This window comes from Macaca fascicularis, chromosome 12 (assembly GCF_037993035.2).
Source record: "Macaca fascicularis isolate 582-1 chromosome 12, T2T-MFA8v1.1".
Classification (NCBI taxonomy): domain Eukaryota; kingdom Metazoa; phylum Chordata; class Mammalia; order Primates; family Cercopithecidae; genus Macaca; species Macaca fascicularis.
Window position 1 is genome coordinate 55,631,505 of NC_088386.1, and position 22,992 is coordinate 55,654,496.

General features: G+C 43.0%; 1 protein-coding gene across 6 annotated transcripts in view; it reads right to left on the reverse strand.

Annotated features, from left to right (window-relative positions):
• The window catches only part of ITGB6 (integrin subunit beta 6), a 92,745-nt gene extending 91,919 nt beyond the window's left edge, over positions 1-826 (reverse strand). For 4 of the 6 annotated variants that reach the window (XR_012421157.1, XM_045367158.3, XM_074009271.1 and 1 more), the window contains exon 1: positions 557-826. Coding sequence is in view for 5 of the 6 variants with exons in the window: in XM_045367158.3 (XP_045223093.2) it covers positions 557-617 (61 nt within the window). In the remaining variant the exon portion in view is untranslated. The remainder of the gene's footprint in view (positions 1-556) is intronic. The other 2 variants (XM_045367155.3, XM_045367156.3) reach the window with 1 other exon arrangement.
• Positions 827-22,992: the final 22,166 nt, after the last annotated feature.

A 22,992-nucleotide genomic window follows, 5' to 3' on the forward strand; every position in this document is an offset into this window, starting at 1 on the left:
CACATGTAAAATATGTGTATGTGTATTAAAAAGTATGTATGTCTTATAAGCCAAAATTATCATCCTCTTTTTTCTTAAAATGTGAAAGTTCACAAATATAGGATTATCCTATTTATTGTTCCACCTTAATTTTTAAAAATTACATGCACCCATTAAAAAATGCTTCTTTCTTAAACGAGGTATTTCTGTTTTTGAAATAAATCCTTTCTCTCTTTCAAGATTATTACTCTTAAGTGGAAGATCTTGTGGTAGAATAAAATAGAAAAGTTTCAAAAATGGTTATCACAGTGGCACTAAGTTCCATTGGGCAGCAATGTTATTTAATTCTCCTCATTAAAATGCCTGTGCAACCTTTGTATTTATTTACCTTAAGCCTAGAGCATTCATTGTGGGAACTGCCCGGTGTTTGTCTGTAATTTGTTAAAGCGTTCACTCAGTGACAAAAGAGCAATGGAACAGATCAAATAAAACATGACTTCAGATCTAGTTTCTGAACCAAATGACAAGTTTGTCAAGCATACCACGAAAGCAATATATCGGAGAACGTAGGTCTTACCTTGTACGTGATCATTCCTTCCTAGAAATAGAAAGAACAGGCAAAGCAGTTCAATCCCCATTCGCTTCAGTTCTTGCTGTGCAGACCGATTAAAAAATGAATTACCTTCAGCGTTACAAGACCAAAGCTGAATATCGTTAAAGTCTTTCTTTCTTGAAGTGTAACATTTTAAATACTACTTACACTGCTTTGAAAAGAAACTTGAGATGTAAGTTAGAAAGTTTTCTTTAAGACTGAAATGAAAACAGAGGCTACCTGGACAGGTAAAGCAGAAAAGCTGTGTTTAAAAGCAACTTCAACATGATTTACTTCCTTGTTCGCCTTATAAGGAAGGCAGGTGTACAATCACCAAGAAGGTGGGGAAATTCATTCAGTGGAAATTCTGGTGTAAGTTCTATGAGTCTCTCTGCATCCTAGAGAAAGTTATTATCTTTAGTGAAATATTGATCAATGAAATGTCAAAACAGCAATTGAAATAGTCATTTCTAAAATAATTTTAACTTAATGTAAAGAATAAAGATATTAAATAAAGCATATAGCCTATATGTGGGGAAAGTAAAAAATGAGCTTAATGAAAATAACTGAGATTTTTGTATTTCATTGCTAAACCCTTTTCAAAAAATTGAAATGAACCCTGAAAAAGAAAAATTATTATTTTACAGTAAATGAGAAGGCAGGCTAGGGAAAGCAAAGCACTGTTTCCTTATTTTTCAAATTAGATGGCATATATTTTTCCATAAGTACGAAATTCCTATTTTAAAATGATATTGGAAATAATCATAATATACAAAAACCAAAGGAGATCAAAATAAGACTGTGTCAAAAGACATTGATGACAACAATGATGAAAACAGAAATGATGGTGCCCAAGATTCTGAATCCCTCAGGCTAGGGACCAAGTTCTCTTCACAATGTGCTGTTCCAACTTCTGGCTCATGATTTGGCACATAGGAGATATTTATTTGTTGAGTGAAAGAGTGACAATTTAACATATATATGATCTATGGCTAAATCCATAAGGTTGTTTGTATTTTTCCCCCAATGTGTTCTTCAGGAGGGTGTTTTGGGATTCGTAGAGTCTGTGAACAGATAAGAATCAAATTCTCACTTCGTCACTCTCGAAACTGCTGACCTTAGAGAGACTTTTCTGTGGCCAGGCTTATGTCTGAGGAGATAATCTTTTCAAGGAGCATTACTAGGTAAGCATGTGAAACCTGTAAACAGAGGGAAACGGACTATGGTCAACAATAATTTAATTGTACATTTAAAAATAACTAAAAGACTATGAATGGGTTGTTTGTAACACAAAGGAGAAATGCTTGAGGGGATGGATACTCCACTTTCCCTGAGGTGCTTATTACACGTTGCATGCCTGTACCAAAACATCTCATGTACCCCATAAATATCTATATACCCACAAAAATAAAAACTAAAATAAAATAATTTTTAAAATAAAAACCAAAGAAAGAGAGAAACTAATTATAGACTACCTAGGCTTTTCTCAGAAGCCTATGTTATGTTCAATTTTGAACTCCATCGTATCCAAGAAGCTGGAAAAACATGGCAAGAATTCTGCAGTAACAATCCAGAATTATTGAATAATTGGAAGATGTGCATTTTGGGAGAAAATTTATGTAAAATTAGTTGATTTATCTTGAAGAAGAAAGATCGAGCCACAAATTGTGTCTCTGTTATTGTCATTTTAAAAATCCAGTCTTAACTATTATTCATTCATTATCCATTCATTCAACAAGTACTTCTTGGACATTTACTTTGTGTCCAATATTATTTTTGAAGCAGAGGCTACATCAGTGGACACAACCAAGTTTTTGGATCCAGGCAGCATATATTCTCGGCTGGAGGGCAGTGCAGGGGATAGACTCCTAAAATCAGGCAGTGCCCAGGGCCATGAATCAGAGTAAGTCCGGGTAAAAGCAAAGAGGGGCGAGGGAGTGTGCGATTTTCTTTAGAATAGTCAGGGAAGGTTTCCCTGACCAACTGGTATCTGAGAGAGCCCTAGATGACTTTGGCAACACAGCTAAGTACGAAGGCCTGAGACAGCCCAATGGCAGGTGTTTTCAAGGGCAAGTGGAATACAAGAAGGGAGAGAGAGGGTGATCAGATTTGGGGGCAGAGGTCAGATCATATGTAGTCTTTAGCTTGAATTTTATTCTATGCCTTGTGTATCATTGGAAGGTTGAAAGCAGAGAAATAATATTATTTAATTTACATTTTAGAAGAACCACACTGGCTGCTGAGGCAGTTAGAATGTATGGGGCAAGATTGGAAGGTGAATGTGTCAAGAACAGACACAATCGTGGCTGGGACTAGGATGCTGGTGGTGCAGGAGGAGAAGGGTGATCAGATTCAAGATCTATTTCGAAACTGGACTGTGCTGATAGATTGGATGTGAATATGAAAGAAAGAGGTTTCTAGCTGGCACAGATATATTTTACTGCCTGAGTGATGCATTTTACTGACAGGGGTTACACTGAGGAACAATCAGGTTTCAGGTGGAGGATGAGGATCAAGAATACGGTAAGTTTGAGATGGCTAGAAGATAACCAAGTTAAGATGCCACATAGGCAGTTTGATATCTAGGTCTGGAAATGGGGGCAATGTCAAAGTGCAAATTGTAAATTGGGATTATCAGCACGGATTTAAAGATATGAGGCTGATGGTGTTCAGAGATATGTGGCTGAATGAGATCCCTCCAGGAAGTGAATGTATGCAGGGAAGAGCTCTGAGGACGGAGCCCTGGGGCCTCTAGATAGCTAGAGATCAAGAGGAGAAGGATTTAGTAAACGAAGCTTCTATCTAAAGAACACTCCATCTTGCTAAAGAGGAACCTGTCTTTGTTGGAAGACAAATTCAAGTGTTTCTCATATTTCTGCACATCTTACAAGCAGAGGCCCTGGCTGCCTTTTTTCTAGACTGTCTTTTCCAGGATGTTTATAAGGTGAACAGCCTTTGAAAATAGAGATAGTGTCCCTCTTTAGGGAAAAGGAAAAATTAGAAACAGTGTCAACCTCCAGAACAAAGAGTAGGCCTGTTTTACTGCCCATTATAAAAGGTTCAGCTTCCCTAAACTCAAAGTTCTTCTCTTACAACACATCTTACTACATGTGCAGGTGTCACCTCTTTCTTTTGTGCCATCTTGTGGGAAATGGTATTGGGGAACTGGTGAAAGAATGTGCTGGCACTCTGACCACTGCGATTGCTGTGAATTAAAAAGTTCTTTTTCTGTGACCCAGGCATCACATGTCTCCATCAGTACCCACGAATCCATGACAAGCTAACTTGTCAGCTTGCAAGTCAGGTAAAAGCTCAGGCCCTTCATAGTTCTTGTCAATTTCCTACTCAAAATCCACCTCTGTCTAGAGACTGAATGCGCAACGTTCAAATCTCACTTTGGAAGAAAAGATTTTACATCCCACAAGACTGCCTTGGACTGACAAGTGCTGCCCTGGGCTCCAGAGGTTTCCCCAGGTCCTGAGCTGTCTGTCTGCCCACAGACCTTCCTGGCAGCCAAGAGCAGGCACTCTACAGGAGCTGGATCGGGATGGCTGCCCAGCTCTGGATATGCCACTCCCTGGAAACTCTCCATGGTTCTAGCTGCCACCAACAATCTCTCCTTCCTGGGAACACAGTTAGACTACTTCTCCTGGCCTGTTTTGCAGCTAAGAAAATCCGAACCACCAGCATCTGCCAACAGAATGTGAGTGGAAGTGGTACATACCCCTTCTAGACCATCCTCATGTCCCTCTGACAACCAGATGCAGATAGCAACAAGGTCCTAGGAGAACTCCAAAACCACGATTTGACCATGTATTTAAATGGACTTGTGCCATTCCACATAAAGACTTCCATATCAGTCCTAGAATCATAATCACACTGATTTATTTATTCTCTGTCCCCCATGACTGCCCCTCCAATGCACACCCTCCCTAATTTTCAAGCCTTCGCACAAACCATTTGTTCTTCCTGCATGCCTTGGGTTCCCTCTCATGCCTCTCACTTGGCTAATTCAGCTTGCCCTCCAGGTCGCAGTGTAAACATTAGTGTCTGCAGGAAACACTTTTTGGTTTCTCTAGGCCTCTCTTCCTGTGGACATTCCCCAAGATAGCCCTTTTTGCTCTGCTTGTAATTGTCAAAATACTTGCCTTTACTCAACAAATATTTATTCAATTCTTGCTATGTACCAGACAGCAACTGTGTCTCAGTAATCTTTCTATTCCCAGCAAGTAACACAATGCCTGGCACTTTGTAAGTAGTCAATTAATGTTTATATTGAGAATATGCATGAATTTTAAGTCTTCATTGTCTAGTATTTCACCAGTTACAAAGCAGGTACTTCATGGATATTGAGTAAATAGATAAGTAAATGAATGAATGGTTTAGGAAGGTAAATAATACAATCGGGAAAGGGAAAATGTGTTCCCTGCTTGGGTTGTGCCGAAAACTGAGAAAAAGCTTAAAATGCAGCGTGAAGAAAAGGCAGGGGGGAATTTGAGACAATATAAAGTAGAATAATGTTATGAAAGAATATCTATCCACTCTGTTTGCACCTTGGGACTGCTGGCTAATTTGTACCAAGGGGCAAGACACTGGGGAGACATAGCCTTGCTTCCTGAGTGGGGTGCCTGCTGTCCTCTTTTGGAAAGTACCACATCCACACTGCTGTGGAGGGTGGCGGCCCTGCCTGTCCAGTGAGCTGTCAATTCATGAGATGCCAGCATCCTGTAAAGTCCCCCAAATGACAACTGTGTCTCCTTAGCCATGCCAACTGGATTACTTACCTCTGTTTCTGTGTATGTAGAATCTGAAATGGGAAATAGAAATGGAAAATCAGGAGTTTGATAATGGAAGGTGAGGCTGGCAGGATGTACGGAGAGAGCGCATAAGGTTGGAGGGAACCAGGTGCTTCTGGAGTCAATGTTAGGAGGACTCGGCAGCTACATAGAGGCAGAAGCCCGAGGCAGAATCCCAAGGCAGAAGAAAGCTACATGGGGTGGGAGATGAGAGGACCAATATGCAATCAGCAAAGAATGGCCCTCAGCCACACAAACTGAACAGTGCTAGAGTCAGATCTACAAACTCACTCTGCCGGGGGGAAGGAGCATGGTCCAGGCCTACAGCTGCCATGGATCCCAAATGCCCATCCAGCTTGGATCTCTCAGAGGCCTCACTCTTAATTTTCCCCAGGATCCCGTCTCTTTTAAAGTAATGTGTATTCTTACAGCAAATTCCCATTACTTGTGGGTGGTTGAGAGGATATTACATTCCTTAACATCCAAAGGTTCTGTCATACCATCCACATTTTCAGACAGGCTGGTCAGGCTCATCAGATAGAATCCTACCATCCGGTTTGCTCAGAGCCCCAGCCTGGGGGCTGTGACTCCATCTGGGAGTCTGACCCTCCTCAAGGGGCCTCGGCTAAGCAGCACAGGCGTAGACAGAGCAGCTCGGAGCTCAGGGATGCAGAACTTCTGCACTCTGTCCCTCCGCTGGTTCTGACTTCAGAGACTTAGAAATGGGCTGTCCTCGGCGGTGCTCTGACTTCAGGAAGCTAGTGAACCGGTGTCTGAGTCACTGCAGTTAGCTTGAGTCTCTCTCAGACCCAGCCATTCATCCATATCAAATAAAGACAGTCCAGGCCCCAGCTGGGCCTGCCCCGGGGCACCTTACAACACTCCTGGTAGAGGAAACCCTGAGTCAACCTGCCTGGGAATCAACTGGAAACCTGGGGACTTTAGTCACGGCTGTCTGCTCTTGGGCGGGCCTTGCTGTGCTACCTGCTTCATCTCAAGTACCGGTAGCAAGTCTTCCACCTCCAGGTGTCTTTCTGTGAAAACGTTTCGTTGTGAGTAGCTAAAATAAGGCAAGGTAAATGGCTGCTTTGTCTGTGGGTCTCACTGTGAGGTACCTCTGAGTGTGACGCCTTGCACAGTGGGTTGTTTGCAGAATTCTGTGGCTGACTTGTGGTTGTGCATAACAGGGGGAGCAAGCAACCTGGAAGTAGATACATTTGTTCCATTTTTTGCGACCTTCAGAAAGATTCCCTTAAAGAAGGATGTCTAACACTTTCCTGTCATCCTTGTTCACAATGCCCACAGGCTGCTAAGTGCTAAAGAAATGTTTTGTGGCCTAGGCCTTACATTCTAGGCTGGGGTTTCCTTTTTTGTTTATTTTGGTAAAATATACATAACATAAAATGTACCGTTTTAACCATTTTTAAGTATACGATTTGGTGGCATTAAGAGCATTCACACTGTTGTGCCATCCTCACCACCGACCATCTCCAGAACTTTTTCATCAGCCCAAACTGAAACTCCTCACCCATTAAACAGTAACTGTCCATTTCCCCTCCACCAGCCCCCAGCACCCAGCATTCTACTGTCTGCCTCCATGAGTCTGACTACTCCAGGTGCGTCACATAAGTGGAATCATATATTTGTCCTTTTGTGAGAATGGCTTATTTCATGTTAGCATAATGTCTTTGGGGTTCATCCATGTAGTGGCATGTGTCAGCATTTCCTTCCTTTTAAAGGTTGAATAATATTCCACTGTATGGATATACCACATTTTGATGGCCTAATCGTCTGTCAATGGATGTTCAGGCTGTTTCCAGCTTTTGGCCTTTATGAAGAGTACTGCGATGAACATTGGTGTAGGGATATCCATTTGAATCTGGCACTTACTTTTTAAAGCCATCATGATGCCCATAATGGGAGGAAGCTGAGTGTAGTGGGAAGAGTTTGGTTTTGGATGTAGGGAGTCCTGGGTTCAAATTGCAGTCCTGCCAGGTCCTCCTATCTGTGGCAAGAGTGTTTATCTCTCAACACTTTAGTTTTTAGACTATGAAAGAGAGATAATCTCCACCTTTCAGGAATATGGTGAAGATTTCATTACACCATTTTGGGATGAGTCCAGGTTCTGTGGGGCCTAAAGATTATACCATTTGGGAGGCCTTCTTTAAGAAAAGAAACACAGGCCAGGTGTGGTGGCTTACACCTGTAATCCCAGCACTTTGGGAGGCTGAAGCAGATGGATCATTTGAGGTCAGGAATTCGAGACCAGCCTGGTCAACATGGTGAATCCCCGTCTCTACAAAAAACACAAAAATTAGCCAGGCATTGTGGCACATGCCTATAGTTCCAGCTACTTGGGAGGCTGAGGCAGGAGAACCACTTGAACCCAGGGGGAGAAGTTGAAGTGAGCCAAGATTGCACCACTGCACTCCAGCCTGGGCAACAGAGCGAGACTCTCTCTCAAAAAATAAAAAAAAGAAAGAAAGAAAAAAGAAAGAAATGCAAAACTGGAAATAAACCATGCATGAAAGTGTATATTTATTTCAAGTGAGGGGGAAAAACCCATGACAACAAATTACTGAAAGCTTGAAAATTCCAGTCTCTTTGTTTCTTAACATCACCTCAGGCAGTTCACCAGAAATGCTTTCTAAAAGACACTTCCCCAGGGTAATCTGGCTTCCATCCCACCTGGAGTCACCCACAGCTCCCAGATACTCCGAGGCACCTGTGCACACTGGAGCCTGGGTTGAAGCTCTCTCAGTTTCCTGTAAACCCTCCTTTGATTTCACTTGGGACACGTGTTTATTCTTGCTCGTTTTAGTGAGCACTTACCAAGTGCCAGGTATCATTTAATATTGTATTAGGGTGGCCCTATTTTGTTCTCACAAGGCCCCAATAAAATAGGGACTATTCTACTTTCATTTACCAGATAAGGAAACTGAGGCATGGAAAAGCTACACAACTTTCCCAAGATCACCTCACTGCTCAGAAAACAGGGCCCTGGAGACAGGCCACTACCCTCCCACCTGAGTTCAGAATCACCCTGCAAACCACCTCCTGGTAGATAAGAGATGTACAAAGAATCATCAAAAAGGTGCCAACAAGAAGTGAAATTCCAGAAGGAACTTGAAAAATATGTTTGCCTCTCTATCTCAGGACTATGGTTCTAGCTCTAGCTCTGTGTCTAGTGATTTCCTTTTGGGTTTGTTTGTTGCTTATCCTGTGGATCTCTGGCCACCAAAAATGAGACAAAGATGTGGTCCTGGATCGCACCATCTTTCTCTGCTTTGAAGTCAGTACAAATCACTTAAAAACAAAATGAAACAAAACATGTTGCCTGGCCGTTCAGGGGAAGCTGGGCCTGCTGGTCAGGAGCCAGTCCTGGCATTGAGTCCAGGAGAGTGCGGCTGTGGGCATTTCCTGTGGCCGGGAGATGACTCAGGATGAACTCCGGCCCCTGAGCCACAGGCAGCCCCCCGCACTTCACAGTTACCACCCACACCCCACCCTACCCCACTCCCCGTAGCTGGCAGTGAGCCTGGCAGTCACACTGCCAGCTACAGGGAGCCTGTCCTGTGAGTTAGGCCTGCTCCGGAGGCCCACACAGTCAGGGTTCAGAAATTAGATTGAAGTCTAAAAGAATTGAACTCTTTCTGTCTTTTAGTTTGTGGAATAAATCCAAAGACGTTATTTTCCAGAAAAATACCATCAGATGTGAATTTATTCTGACTTGACTCTGAGAACTAGACTCGTTAGGCCCCTTTTACCTATCTGTGAAGCAAATAGCAAGATGTCGCGTGAACAAACACTGATTGCCAAGTGGTTCACTCACTCACAGCTTGCAGAGCTGCTGAGCCTTCTTTTTTCATTTACTCATTTATTGCTTCAGCAGCTGCCTGTGGAGACCCCACGATGGACCAGGCACTGTTCTGACAGCACAGTGTTGATTAAAACCGACAGGGTCTCTGCCTCATGGAGCTTACATTCCAGTTGGAGAGACAGACAAGAAACCCACGAACAAATAAAGATGTCAGATGGTAACAAATGTTGAGAAAAATAGAGGATGGGAAGAGGTCAGAGAGTGGCCGAGGTGGGGTGGCCAGCAAACCCTCTCTGCTGAGGTGGTTAGGCACAGCCTTGGGGAAAGGAGGGAGGGTGTCGCAGGGCTCTCTGCAGGACAAATAGTCCTGCCCGTGGGAAGAGCAAGTGTAAGGTCCTGGGATGGGAGGGTTTGTGGACAAGCAAGGTGGCGAGCGAGGCTGGAGCAGAGCGAGCACGTGAACTCAAGGAGGCCAGAGGAGAGGGGCCAGACAGGCAAAGGGAAGAGGGCAGCTCATGAGGGAGGGGCAGGAGGGGGCAATGGTCAGGGCTCCAGATCTGTATTCTAAGTGAGAAGGGAAGTGTTTATGGAGTTTTGGTTGGACATGATGTAGCTTATAAGGTGGCAAGGATGCGCAGACTAATAAGACAATAAGGTTGGAAGCTGGGGGGCCTTATTGGAGGCTGTTTCAGCAGAGATTATGACAGTTTGGGCTATGGTGGGAGTAAGGGAGGTAGTGAGAAGTGTTTGGATTCTAGATATATTTCCAAGATAGACAGCGGATTCTTGATATATTTCCAAGATAGACAGCATTTACAAACAGATTCCTCATAGGGAGGGAGAGAAATCAAGGGATCAACAATGACTCTAGCAGTTCTTGAAGCCCTGAATCAACAACCCCACCATCACCACCAGGCTTCTCCCGCTGTTTCAGAGAGAGAATACCATCTGCTCATCAGCAGAGTCATCGTGAGCTCTAATCTGCTCTAACAACCTGGAGGGTCATGAGGAGCCATAACTCTGCAAAAAGCATTCCCTGGTAGAACCAGAAAGATCTGAACTATGCAGCCCAGTGCTGTATGGAGACTGTTTGTATGCTGTGTTAACATTCCTTCAGTCCAGTGGAGGTCTGATTAGCCAGCATCTTCTGTTCTGGAATTCCCCATGACTTTTTGGTTGCAAAAGAAAACCTGGAAAATCCCTGTGGTCCTCTAGTTCTCTCTACCTGCGCTGATAGACTAACTGGGGTCAGTTTCAGTAGCAAGAGTCTCCCCAACAGATTAAAAAAATACCCCTCGTAAGAAGGCAGAAGAGATGGGTATGTTTTGCTTTTAAAAACTCCTTGGAAAGTGGAAGGGCTTCAAATTTCTTTTGACCTTAAAGATGCAATTTATTCAGCTGCAACAATAGGGAAAATTCTAATCCTTTAAAAAGCTGGGAGAAATGGTGGCCAATAATTATTTTTTTTTTTATTCTTGCTTTTTTAGACAGGGCCTCACTCTATTACTGGGCTAGAGTGCAGTGGCATAATCCTAGCTCACTACAGCCTTAAACTTTGGGGCTCAAGTGATCCTCCCACCTCAGTCTCCCAAGTAACTGGGCATGTGCCACCATGCCCAACTAATTTAAAAAAATGTTTTATGAAGATGGAGGTCTCACTTTGTTGCCCAGGCTGGCCTAAAACTCTAGACCTCAGGTGATCCTCTCGCCTCAGCCAGTGATCATGTTTGAGGCGCATCCTTGGGCGGGTCCATGGAGGATTTATTACTTTTAACTGCCATTTTATGCAATTTTCTGATTGTTTCAGATGCATACTCAGTGAACCCTGTCAGTAAGTTTTCAGGGAATCAAATAGAGTAAAGGATTGGGTATGATATGAACACCTTAATCGTTTAAAAGGCTAAATAATAAATTATTCTAACAAGCTAATCAAAATGTCATTAACCTGGTGATGTCTCAAGACTTGGAAGCGGAGAAAGAAGAAAAGCCTTTAAAGCAAATTCAGCTGGCCTCTAATTAAAGACTGTGCGTCAGGTTTTTACACCACAACAGACGTAATGAATCTATATATTTTTGGGCATAATTACTTCCAGACAAAAAGCGGCTCCAGTGAGCAGTCAGATGTGAGGCTTGTTTGGGGAAGTATGAAAATCACCTGCCTGGGCTGCAATCTCTGCTGCCTCCTGACTACTGTGGGTGGATCCTTGCTGCTCCTAAGCCCAGCGCCCTTTCCTGGCACCCCCTAGCAGTTGAGGGTGTAACAACCGAGGCGTGATGCAGCAAGAGGCTCAACAGTAGATTCAATATTTATTAAAGGAAGGAAATTGAATCTTTTTTTTTTTTTATCAAGGAGTTCGATGTTTTAAAGTTTCAATCAAAGCACAAATAATGAAAGTTTTTAAATAAAAGACAATTGCTGTTAGTGGCAAATATTGGGGGAGGGGCAAACATTCCTTATGCGTTGATGAAATTAAGTTATCTTAAGTAAGGCTCAGCAGTGCAGAAAAGGCAGTTGTCAGCCCTGGTCTCAGTCCAGACCTTGGTGGATTATTGGACATTTGTTGCATGGTATAGATTGGTCTTGATATTGTTTAGGCCCTAAACTTTAGGCAACCAAAGATTAGGAAGACAGGATTTAAATGTTAACCAACAGAAGAATTTATTTTTATGAATGTTGCTGGAGGAGGAGCACAGCTTCCTAAAATGTGATCTGAAGAGAGCTGTTAATCCTTGCCCTGATAATGAAATGCTCCTGCAGTTTATTTAATATAGACTATTAAATCTTCCATCAGAAACTCACAATGCGCATTAACCTGTTAAACACGTTAAGAAGCCCCACAGGGAAGAAAATTGCTTACTTTTGTTGAACAATTAAACAAAAAACTATTTTCATTATCCTATGATAATATTGTACTCAGATTTCTTAGGAAAATCTGGGTGTGAATTCATTTGTTTACTGCTGCCTTTTGTGTGCATTCTCCAATTCAAAGATCTTTCGAGATGGGTTTTCCAGGAGATGATTCTTTTTCTCAGGAAAGCCCAGAGAGGAGGTCCGTTCTGATAATAGTTCAGACAAGGCACTTGCAGTAGTGATGGCTCATTACAAATTTCTGGACTCAGACCCAGCCCAATAACCTAGTATAGTTAACCTAGTGACTATAGCCCAGATACTATAGTTTTATTACTGAATGACCTAGACTGGTTTTCTTTGTGAAATGAATTTCGCGCAGGACTATCTATTGTTTTCCTGTATTTTCCTCTAGGCAGAGGATCCCAATTGCTGCTTGCATCTGCCCTTGGTCTCTTTCTTTTTGGTACAGTAGCCTGTCCTCAAGCTGTCATCTGCCTGTCTGTCCATCTACCCATCTTACTTGCCAAAGGTCCAGAAGAGTAGCTCCCTTAAGGAAACGGCATTCTCTTCCTAGGTAGGAAGCATCTCTTCAGGTGAGAAAGTGTGCAGCATTTTGTTCTAAACTTGGATTGTCTGCTGCTTTCTCATGATGCAGGCATCAGGCAAGGTGGGAACAATCTGAATGAGTTTGGCTCTCTTTTACTGACACTGTCATTCTCATGAAAAGCCTACAATTCTTAAAATGACCAGTTTTGTCAAAAGTGTGCTTCTTTCATTGTTGCGGTAATCTGAATGAATATACATATATGTGTGTGTGTGTGTGTGTGTGTGTGTGTGTGTGTGTATAGTCATTTGTCCACCTTGTGGGGTCAAAATAGTAAAGAAGTCACTGCAATTCATTCTGCTTGGTTTTCTAAGGAAAAAGTAAAACATGATGTAGGTGCTTTAAAAATGGAATCCAGTAGCAGATAGGAAACAAAAAGGAGATATATTAGCAATTTGTGAGTCTTTCTCTTTTTTCCATTTTTCTCAGATAAACAAAGTAGATCTTGTTCACATGAGTTACATGCAATTACAGTAGTAGTCAGAAATCACAGTTTGAAAAGATCTAAAAACCAGGAAACACTGAGGCATGAAACAAAGTTTAGTTACTACATTGGCTTTACTTAGCTTTGGAATGAGTCAAAATTACAGTTATAGTAAAATTTTCAGACAACCTTACTCTAAATATGTTGCATCATCTCACTTGAAAAAAATTATTTAGCCTGTTTCATGGAACATTACAAGTATGAATTCCTTGTTCCTGATAACAGCCCTAAAACAATAATAGCTAACAATACCTCTTATAATGTGCCAAACACTGTTATAAATCTTTATCACAATGTGAAGCGAGGTATAGATATTTTCCCCATTTAAATAATAATATGTAATTTAATATTTTAGAAGAGTTTTAGATTAGTACAATTCCTATATATCCCATAGCCAGTCTTCCCTATTATTAATGTCTTATGTTAGTATGGTACATTTGTTACAATTTTTTTTTTTTTTTTGAGACAGAGTCTCACTCTGTCACCCAGGCTGGAGTGCAGCAGTGTCATCTTGGCTCATTGCAACCTCCGCCTCCTGGGTTCAAGTGATTCTCCTGCCTTAGCCTCCCGAGTAGCTGGGATTACAGGCATGTGCCACCACACCTGGCTAATTTTTGTATTTTTAGTAGAGACGGGGTTTCACCATGTTGGCCAGGCTGGTCTCGAACTTCTGACCTCAGGTGATCTGCCTGCTTCAGCCTCCCAGAGTGCTGGGATTACAGGTGAGAATCACCGCACCTACCCCATTTGTTACAATTAATAAACCAATATTAATACATTATTATTATCTAAAGTCCATACTTTTTTTCAGACTTCCTTAGTTTTCACCAAATATCTTTCCTGTTCAAGGCTCCTCTTGAATTCTCCCCATTTTACAGAAGAAAAGGAAAATGACTCAGGTTAAATAACTTACTCACAGTCTGATAGGCACTAAGCAGAAAAACTGGCCTCAAATCCAGGCAGTCTGATTGTAGGCAGGTGGTTAACCTTAATACTAAACTATTGTTATGTTAATAGTGTTATTCGACTTGAATGACTTATTTGTCCAGGCAGCAGAGCAGCAGTGTGGTGTGCACACCTGATCCAGGGGGCTCCGCTGGTAGTCAGGGACTGGCCAGAGTCACATGGGTAGTTTTCATTACTAGAACTAGAACAACAGCTCCCTGATTCTCAGAGCCTTGGGTGGCCTAAAACAACAGAAATCAGTTTTCTGACACACAGTTCAGGGAACCAGAAGCCTGAAAGCAAGCTGTCTGGAGGCTCTGAGGGAGAAGGGGTTCCCTACCCCTCCCTAGCTTCCAGGGGCTGCTGGCACTTCTTGGCATCCCTTGACTCGTAGATGCATCATTTGGATGCCTCGTCTTCACGTCTTCTCCTCTGCCTTTCTCCTTCTCTGTGTCTTTTCCTCTTCTTATAAGGACACTTGTCTTTGGATTTAGGACCTACCCAAAAAATCTGGGATTATCTCATCTCAAGATCCTTTACTTAACTACATCTACAAAGACCCTTCTTCAAATAAGATCCCATCCACAGGTTCTGGGAAGGTGAACCTATATTTTGGATGCAACCATCGTTCAATCCACTACAGGGGCTAGAAATGCTCAGAGGGTTGTTGCGAGGATAAAATGAAATAGAACTACATGTGGTACTTGCAACAGTAGGCATGTTTTTTAAAATGACAGCCATTTTTATGATTACTCTTTTCTACAATATGAGTCCTCCTGATACAAAAGTGTCCAAAATGTAATAAATTCGTTCATCATCCACGCCCAGTTTATATGACTATTATTCATCTTAATAATTGCTTTATATTACAGTCTTTGTCGTTTCTAAGTTTCTAACACTTGGTCCTGCCAGGAACTTCACAAGGCTGTGTGAACTCAGCCTCTTTTTCTCCTTTTCTTGGCGGCCTAGGTGGGGATGGGCTGGGGGGCACCTTCGGTCCACGCTTTCAGCTAACAACACTTGTCAGAAACACACACTGACAAATGATCTTCTCATGAAGCCAGGGTCCTGATGAGTGAATCCCTTGTCTGTTGCGGATGTGGATAGACTTGCCACAGAAAAGCAGCTGGGCAGCCTCAGCTGTTGCTCAGCCCTCTGGTCACCCTCTGTGGTTGCTGGGTGCTGCATGCTCCTTTTCTGCTCCAGATCTTTATCGAAGGGACAGAATTCCATCTTGGGGCTGAGCATGGACCCCCACCCACCCCATGGCGCATTACTGCTCCATCCCTTGCCTGTGCTGTGTTCTGCGGTCACTCCTGGCAGTACAGGACTCTGAGCTGGCTTTGGTGAATTCCTTCTGCATTAGTCACAGAGTGTGCAAATGTTAGGGCAGGAAGGGTGAGCCAAGTCCAACCCACTCATTGTCTCTCCATTCCCTTCTTCATGCCGTTGTTGAGTAGATGCACTGAGCATCCACTTTAGTAAGGCATGATGCTGGGAGCCAGGTATGGTGGCCAGCAAGCACCACAGGCAAGCAGTGGGGCACCCCACGCCCCCTGAGGAGCTGTCCATGTGGTCTCCAGTTAGTGTTGATGGTTTATGTGTTACCTAGAAAAAAACCTTTAATACACCCATTTTAAACCTGGGTTTATCTACTGATAGAACTTGAAGAGTCTTTGATTTTGGAAAGGGGAAAAAATTGCATCTTCATTTGCAGTAAGCCAGAGTGAAATTAAACATTTTCTTCCATTACAAATGTAGACACCAAACCACTGTAATATTAGCAGTACTGGAACTCTCACCAACAGGAATTACACATATTTTTCACATCACTTTACAGTTGTTGCAGATATCTCAAAATGTTGTCAACGCTTAGCACTGTGTCAGAATCACAGTGTTCATTAGCTCTGCCAGTGACCTTGTTTTTCAAGTGTTAATAAAGAGGTATATGTATTCCTATAATATAAATTTGTTTCTCAATAATTTGATAACCATGTTTTGGTCTAACTAACTTTATTTCTAATTGTATGTAGTTTATTTTAGGAATTTTAAAACATTATTTTTTCTGAAAAGGGGTTCTTAGCCTGCATTAGACTGCCAGAAAAGCATATGGCACACAGAACAAGTTCCAAACCCTTAAGTAAGGAAAAGACACTAGTCATGTAAGCCAAAGACCCTATTTTTAGACCCTCCAAATCCTGCTGAAAAACTCTTCCTCCTTTTATCTCTGAAATAATATTGGGACATATGCTACACAGTTTCAGGTCACATAACCGTTCTTGGATCACCCAACAAAATGTACAGGTTTTCCCTGTGGAAAGTAAAACAAACATAACCTGGGTTTCCAGAGTAGGGTATAGTATTTGGGAATTACTTGATCAACTTTTACTTCCCTTGACATTGGTTAGGCTGATACTTCCAGATTTTTCTTAACTACAAAGTTAAGATAGACCCTGGGTTTTGAGAGAGTACAGAAATGAGTCCTATCAATGACTGGAAGGTTGAAAATCAAGACATTGTAAAGAAAGGTGAAAAAAAATTTTATGCACATAATTAATGCATTGATTTATGTATTTATCTTAAATTCAACTTTTGTTCAGCCCATACTTTTTTACTTTTATTTTAGATATAACACCTTGACCTCTAGATTCAGACCCAGCCCTTGATCTAGTAACTGTAGCCCAGATACTACAGTTTTAGTACTGAATGACCTGTGGTGAGCCACATTTGCAGCTCCATGTGCCAGTCAGTGAATCAACATCTTAAATATAAGCTATTGTATAGAGTCCTATCTGGGTGGCCCACACTTCCATTTGGTGAGCAGTGCCATCTTTGTTCAGGCAATAAATTGAATATTGTGTTAAATTAAATGAATTTGGTTGATGTGATTATTTCAAGTAATTGGATGGGAAAGATAAAGGTGTGGATACTATTTGCAAGAAGAGATGTCATGACCTTGGAAGTCATTGGGTTGAAAGCAGTGCACACTTTGCCTCATGGATGCCCGCTGAATGAAAGAGAAAGGTACAATTTTAAAAACATAGAGAAACACACCCCTGAAGCCCAAGTAAAGGGTGGGTTGGAATTAGGGGTGTAAAAGCCTTTAACTCTCTAGGAACAGACTCTTTATTTCCTTATTCTATGTCCCCTTAGAGCAAACTTTTATATCCTTAACTTCCACACATGCTTCAGAAAAACAGCCTGTCTGCTTTTGACAAGCAATTTAAAAAATTCACATCTCACTCTTCCAACCTCCACCTCCCCAAATGGTAGTCATAATTTTTGTACCAAAAAAATTATTTCCATCACCCCCTAAAACCTGCCCAGCTCCATGCCAAGCTTCTTAGCTCATAGGTAGGTGATGAGTTAGTCTTCAATCCACTTTAAGTAACCTTTAAGTGGTCTATCATCTCCCAGCCCTTTCCCTCCACTCACATGTTATGCAACAGGCCAAAACACTCTTTCTATAGGTCAACTATCTTTGATGAGTTTCTGTAACCTACAGAACAAAATCCAAATACTTTAACCTGACATTCAAAGCCTTCCATAACTTTTCCCCAATCTGTTGTAACTAACCGTGCATGACTCTCCTGTGAAAGCTACACCTCCCGACAAATAAATTCTTTTCCCATTTCCCAAACAGCCCATTTTTACCAGCATGGAAATACCTGCCCCCACCCACCACATCTGGTTAGATTATACTTATCCTTAGCATCCTTAACTGCCAAGTTCATGTCTAATATCTCTTCAAGTATCTTTGTCCTATATGAATTTCCAGAGTACTGAATATGTTATTCAGTTAGGATTTTTTATGAGCTACGTTGAAGCTGTGACATATGTTCTTTAACTAAATTGTATTTTAATTTCTGGGTTTTTTTGCTTGTTTGTTTCTCGAGACAGGCTCTTGCTGTGTTGCCCAGGCTGGAGTGCAGTGGTATGATCATGGTTCAGCACAGCCTCAATCTCCCAAGCTGAAGTGATTTTCCTACCTTAGCCTCCCAAGTAGCTGGTACTACAGGTACGTGCCACCATGGCCAGCTACTTAAAAAAACATTGGTAGAGATGGGGTCTCTCCACGTTGACCAGCCTTGTCTTGAACTCTTGGGCCTAAATGGTCTGCCCACCTCAGCCTCCCAAAGTGCTGAGATTACAGGTGTGAGGTACCACGCCCAGCCCTATTTTAATTTCTTTGAATTGAGAACTAACACAATTCCAAACACACAGTAGATATTCAATAAATCCTGGCTTTGTCGTTTATTGATTATTTGATCTTGGGCCTGTTACTCGCTTTATCTAACCCTGAGCCTTCTTATTGGTAAAATGATAATAATTGCCACCTTGCAAGGTTGTTGTTATAAATAGAGATAATATAAGTCAAAGGTCTTGTATAAAATATTACAAGAGGCATCTCTACCCCAAAGTAACATATCATCTAGTTGGAGAAATTGATACAAATTAAAAGAGGCAAATTGGTGCAGGGGAAGAACACTAACACGGAGCAGGCAGACCTAAGCCTCATCTCAACTTAGCCTCTCAACAAACGAGTGACTCTCCTCCTCCTTCTTTTTCTAGGTCTTACTTTCCTCACATCAAATTGGAGAGAGGTGGTGAGTGTGGAATAGAGAATCCCAAGATCTTTTTCCACACAATGATTCTAGAAACAGAAAATAAAAACAAGAGTAGAGATATGTAATTCTGAATTTTGAGGAGTATAAAGAGAAGGCAGTTATTCCAGGAAATTTTTTGGAAGATATGATTTAAGACAACTCTTCAAGAAATTGAAGAACACAAACTGGTTGGAAAACAGAGAGTTGGGTGGTGGGGGGAACAAAAGAAGCACAGACAAAGGAAGATTAACATCCTGGGCAAAATCTTGGAACAGCTGTCAAAAAAAACCCATCAAGACCCCTGGTTAGATATGGGGAGTTGGGGCCAAGATGCAGTGGGACAGGAAAGGGAGGACCAGTTGATGTAAACCTCAAGCCCTAGGCCTTAGAATTTAGATTTGAACTGATTGGCAATAGGGAGCTGCTGAAGGTTCTGAACGAGGGAGTAACAGGGTGATAATAGCATTTATATAATAGTCGCTAATGCATTTGGGGAAGTATATTGTGGCAGCTACTCTGCTGTCTATATAAAATGGAGATGCTAGAGGCAGGGAGACCCAAAAGGATCTGTGGAAACTCTTCTGTAGGATCCAGGTTTGATTAGCTTCTTCACACCCTGGGATCCAGGAGGGAGGTAATGGTATCCTTGACTAGGATAATGTACTACCGGGCTGCAGACAGGTACCAGTCCATGGCCTGTTAGCAACCGGGCTGTAGAGCAGGAAGTGAGCGTCGGGCAAGCTAGTGAAGCTGAGCTGCGCCTCCTGTCAGATCAGTGACGGCATTAGATTCTCATAGGAGCGTAAAGCCTATTGTGAACTGTGCATGTGAGGGATCTAGGTTGCACTCTCTTTATGAGAAATGTAATATGCTTGAATCATCTCAAAACCATCCCCACCCCGCAGCCCCCAGTCCATGAAAAATTGTATCCCGTGAAACTTGTCCCTGGTGCCAAAAAGTTTCGGGACTGCTGGTGTAGTCGATTGTTTTATTGATGAAAATATTCACTTACACTGATGCATGCTGGGCTTAATACCTAGGTGATGGGTTGATAAGTGCAGCAAACCACTATGGCGCACGTTTACCTAGGTAACAAACCTGCACATTCTATACATGTATCCTGGAAGTTAAAATAAAATAAATATTCATTGAATCTCTCTAGGAGATTATTATGCATTCATGCTCCCTGATTTCAGGCTTGGCCATGTGACTTGCAGTGCCCCTATTATAAAGAGCATTGTGCCTATCATCCTCTTGAACTCAGAAGTCACGTGGCTTTCTTTAGCCGATAAGATATGAGTGAATGTGATACATGCTACTTCCAAGCAGAAGCTTGAAGACCCACTTCAAGGTCTCACCATCTTCTCTTTTTCTTCTGCCATGAACCTGGTAATGTTACTGATAGGAGCTGCTCCTTCAGCTTAGGTACTGAAGTGAAAGGGTGTGGGGTAGAGCTGCACCTGATCCGCAGCTAACACATATTTGTAAGACATAAACCCTGGCATCGTAACCCACTGAGATTTTGGAATTGTCACTGCAGCTTATTTCAGCCTTAGCTGATGGATGTGGATGATGACTGTAAAAAAAGAAAAAAAAGGGAGAAGAAAGTCGCTAATGCAATGAGGAAGAGCTGAGCAGCATCTCTTGGGTTCAAGGCATTAGAACATTACCTCCTCAGTGATGAGGGTCCTATTAAAGGTTTGGAGGTGGGTGGGAAACAAAGGGATCATGAATCCTGTTGTTGACAGCCTGAGGTAGAGCTGATATTAGGACGTCCAAAGGGAGAGACCTTGGAGGTCAGGCCTCCCCTGACTTCCTTCCCACTCCTCACTTCTCTCATTTGATCCTGGTATGAGGAGGAGAGGGAAGGAGCCAACAGAAAGTACCATCTCTGGGCTTCCAAATGGGATTGCTTAGCATATGAAATGTCAGTCCTAGAGAGGGTGTTAATGACTCTGGGCAAGGGGTGAAGTATGTGTGAGCTAGAGAAGGGCACAGGAATGGAGAGGGAGGGGCATCACTGAGATCAAAATTGCATGACTCATTTACAGACTTACTACTATTTGATATCACATTTGCCCTTTATATTACACCTAGAATCTCATATTGTCAATGAAACTTCCAGAACTGAAATCCAGAAATTAGTCTCTACTCACAACTTATCACAGAGCCTGTCTTATCTTCCATCTAATTGCCAAGCCCATTTATCTATCGAAATAATACTGATGATAATAATAATAGTTATTTGGCATCTACTATGGTACTATGTACCTGGTGCTGTGCTAAGCATTTTCTATACATTTAATCCCAACTGAGAATGGGTCATTTGTTAAGTTAATGTCTCTGAGCTCAAGGCCCAGCCCTCCATACTCCGCTTTGTGAAGCGGAAGCTGAGACTCTGCAAGTCACACTGATGCCTTGCTGCCAGCTGCTTCATGTCAGGCTCTGCAAACAGGGGCAGCAGAGGAGGACTGTGAGTCTTGGGGAGGGAGAAGGACCTGCTCCTTCTTGTCTGCTTCCTGTTTTAGCAATGTCTCCCCAGCAATGCCTCCTCGCCCTGGCAGTGGGTTCATTCCAGTAGCAATAGTGGAATCTAGTTTGCTGGTTTTTCAACTGTCACAGAGCCAGTCTCATCATGCCCACTCAACAACTCTGTACCAGCCCAGCAAGGCGAGTCCTCAGAGGTCTGGGTGTCGGCCCTGCGGGAAGCCTCCTCTAGGTTTCTCAGTTTTAGTAATTCCAGCTTCCTTGCCTTTGTTCTCCAGTCCTCAGGGTGGCAGCTACTTCCTGCAGTTCCCACCTCAGTAATATCCCAGATTCAGCGTTTTACCCTTCCAGTTGCCTAGTTAACAGTTGCCTAGTTAACAACTTTCTACCCACTCAGTGATTCTTTATGTTTAATTCTTTCTGTTGAAAGAACGTGTTGTTTCTCTCTCCTGCTGCGACCCTTGACTGGTGCTCTGAGGTAAATGTTACTCTTTCCCTCGTATAAATAATGTCGCCAATGCTTAGTATTATGCCCACTGTCATACTGCTAATAAGTGATTCCAGTCAGAATTCATATCTTTCTTTTAACTCCAGAGCCCTGGTCGTAACTGCTCCTGTCCCTGCTTCCTTTGGGGTCTCACGATCTTGCTCACTTTGTGTCTGATGTCTGCCATCACTGGGCAACCGCTTTGGAGCAGGCCCTGCTCTTTCCCCCACCCTCTGAGTGCAGGGTGGAAGGCCCAGGGGGTGTGTGGTGTAGATGACATCACTGCAGCCCTGTCGGGACCAGAGAGCTGGCTGGCTGCTGCTGGTGCCCACATCCACGGTGTTGTGAGTTTAGGACTTGGCACCCCAGGACCCCCTTTGCAGCCCTTGACAGAGAGCACTCTCTCTCTCCTCAGCTTGCCCTGGCAGCTTCGGAAGCAATGTGGGGCAGCAGCGTGTGGACAGCTAGCAGCCCGGGAGGGAACCAGGCTGGCCAGAGTGGACAAGCAGCGGGGCCCGCTGAGAACTCCCCAGTGTTTGGCTTCTCTGTTCAGGGAGGAAGCACACACTTTAAATCTTAGTCCTCTGAATAAAGCCATCCCAGTTTAACATGGTTTTGCTTAGCCCCAAGCTGGAGTGTTCCTCTTCGAACAAAATAAACAGAATAATGCAAACATTCCCTCCCCTCGGCCACCAGTTTCCAGGCCTGAGAGTCTCCTGCAGGTCTGATATGGTGGCCTGTGCTGTGGGTGAGGCTGCCCTGGTGGAATGTGGGTGAAGGGTGAGCCTCAGCCCGGCTCCCTCCCAGGCTTCCAGGCAGCATGACCTAACCCTTCCCTGCACACACCTCAGAAGAGCCCGGTGGAGGAAAAAGTCAGGCTCAGTTAGCACCAGGCCTAACCTGGCCCACCCTCACCTCATGGTCCTCCTGTCTACTCCTCCTGGCCCTGGGCCAGGGATGATCCAGCTGACACCTGGAAGGTGGTTAAGGATGGCCTGGAAGGCAGGCAGGACCCTCATGACACTCACAGTGCCCTTGTGCCTGACTTCACAGATTTAGAGAGAGAGGCTGGAGAATCAGTTATCTGAAAACAACTCAGAATTCTGGGAAGGACTGGATTGTTCACTGTGCTCCTGATGTTCATAAACTTTATTAATTGAACAAGTCAAAGTGTACTGACTGCTTACAGTGTGCCACTGGCAGGAAGGTGCCAGCTCAATTCAGATGTCTTGCATAGCAGGGCACTTGGGGAAACAATTTGTATTGCCAACATTCGACATTGTAGATTTGTCCACCTATTACGATAGTTTCCTAGAAGACGAAGGTAAAGTGTCTTGAGG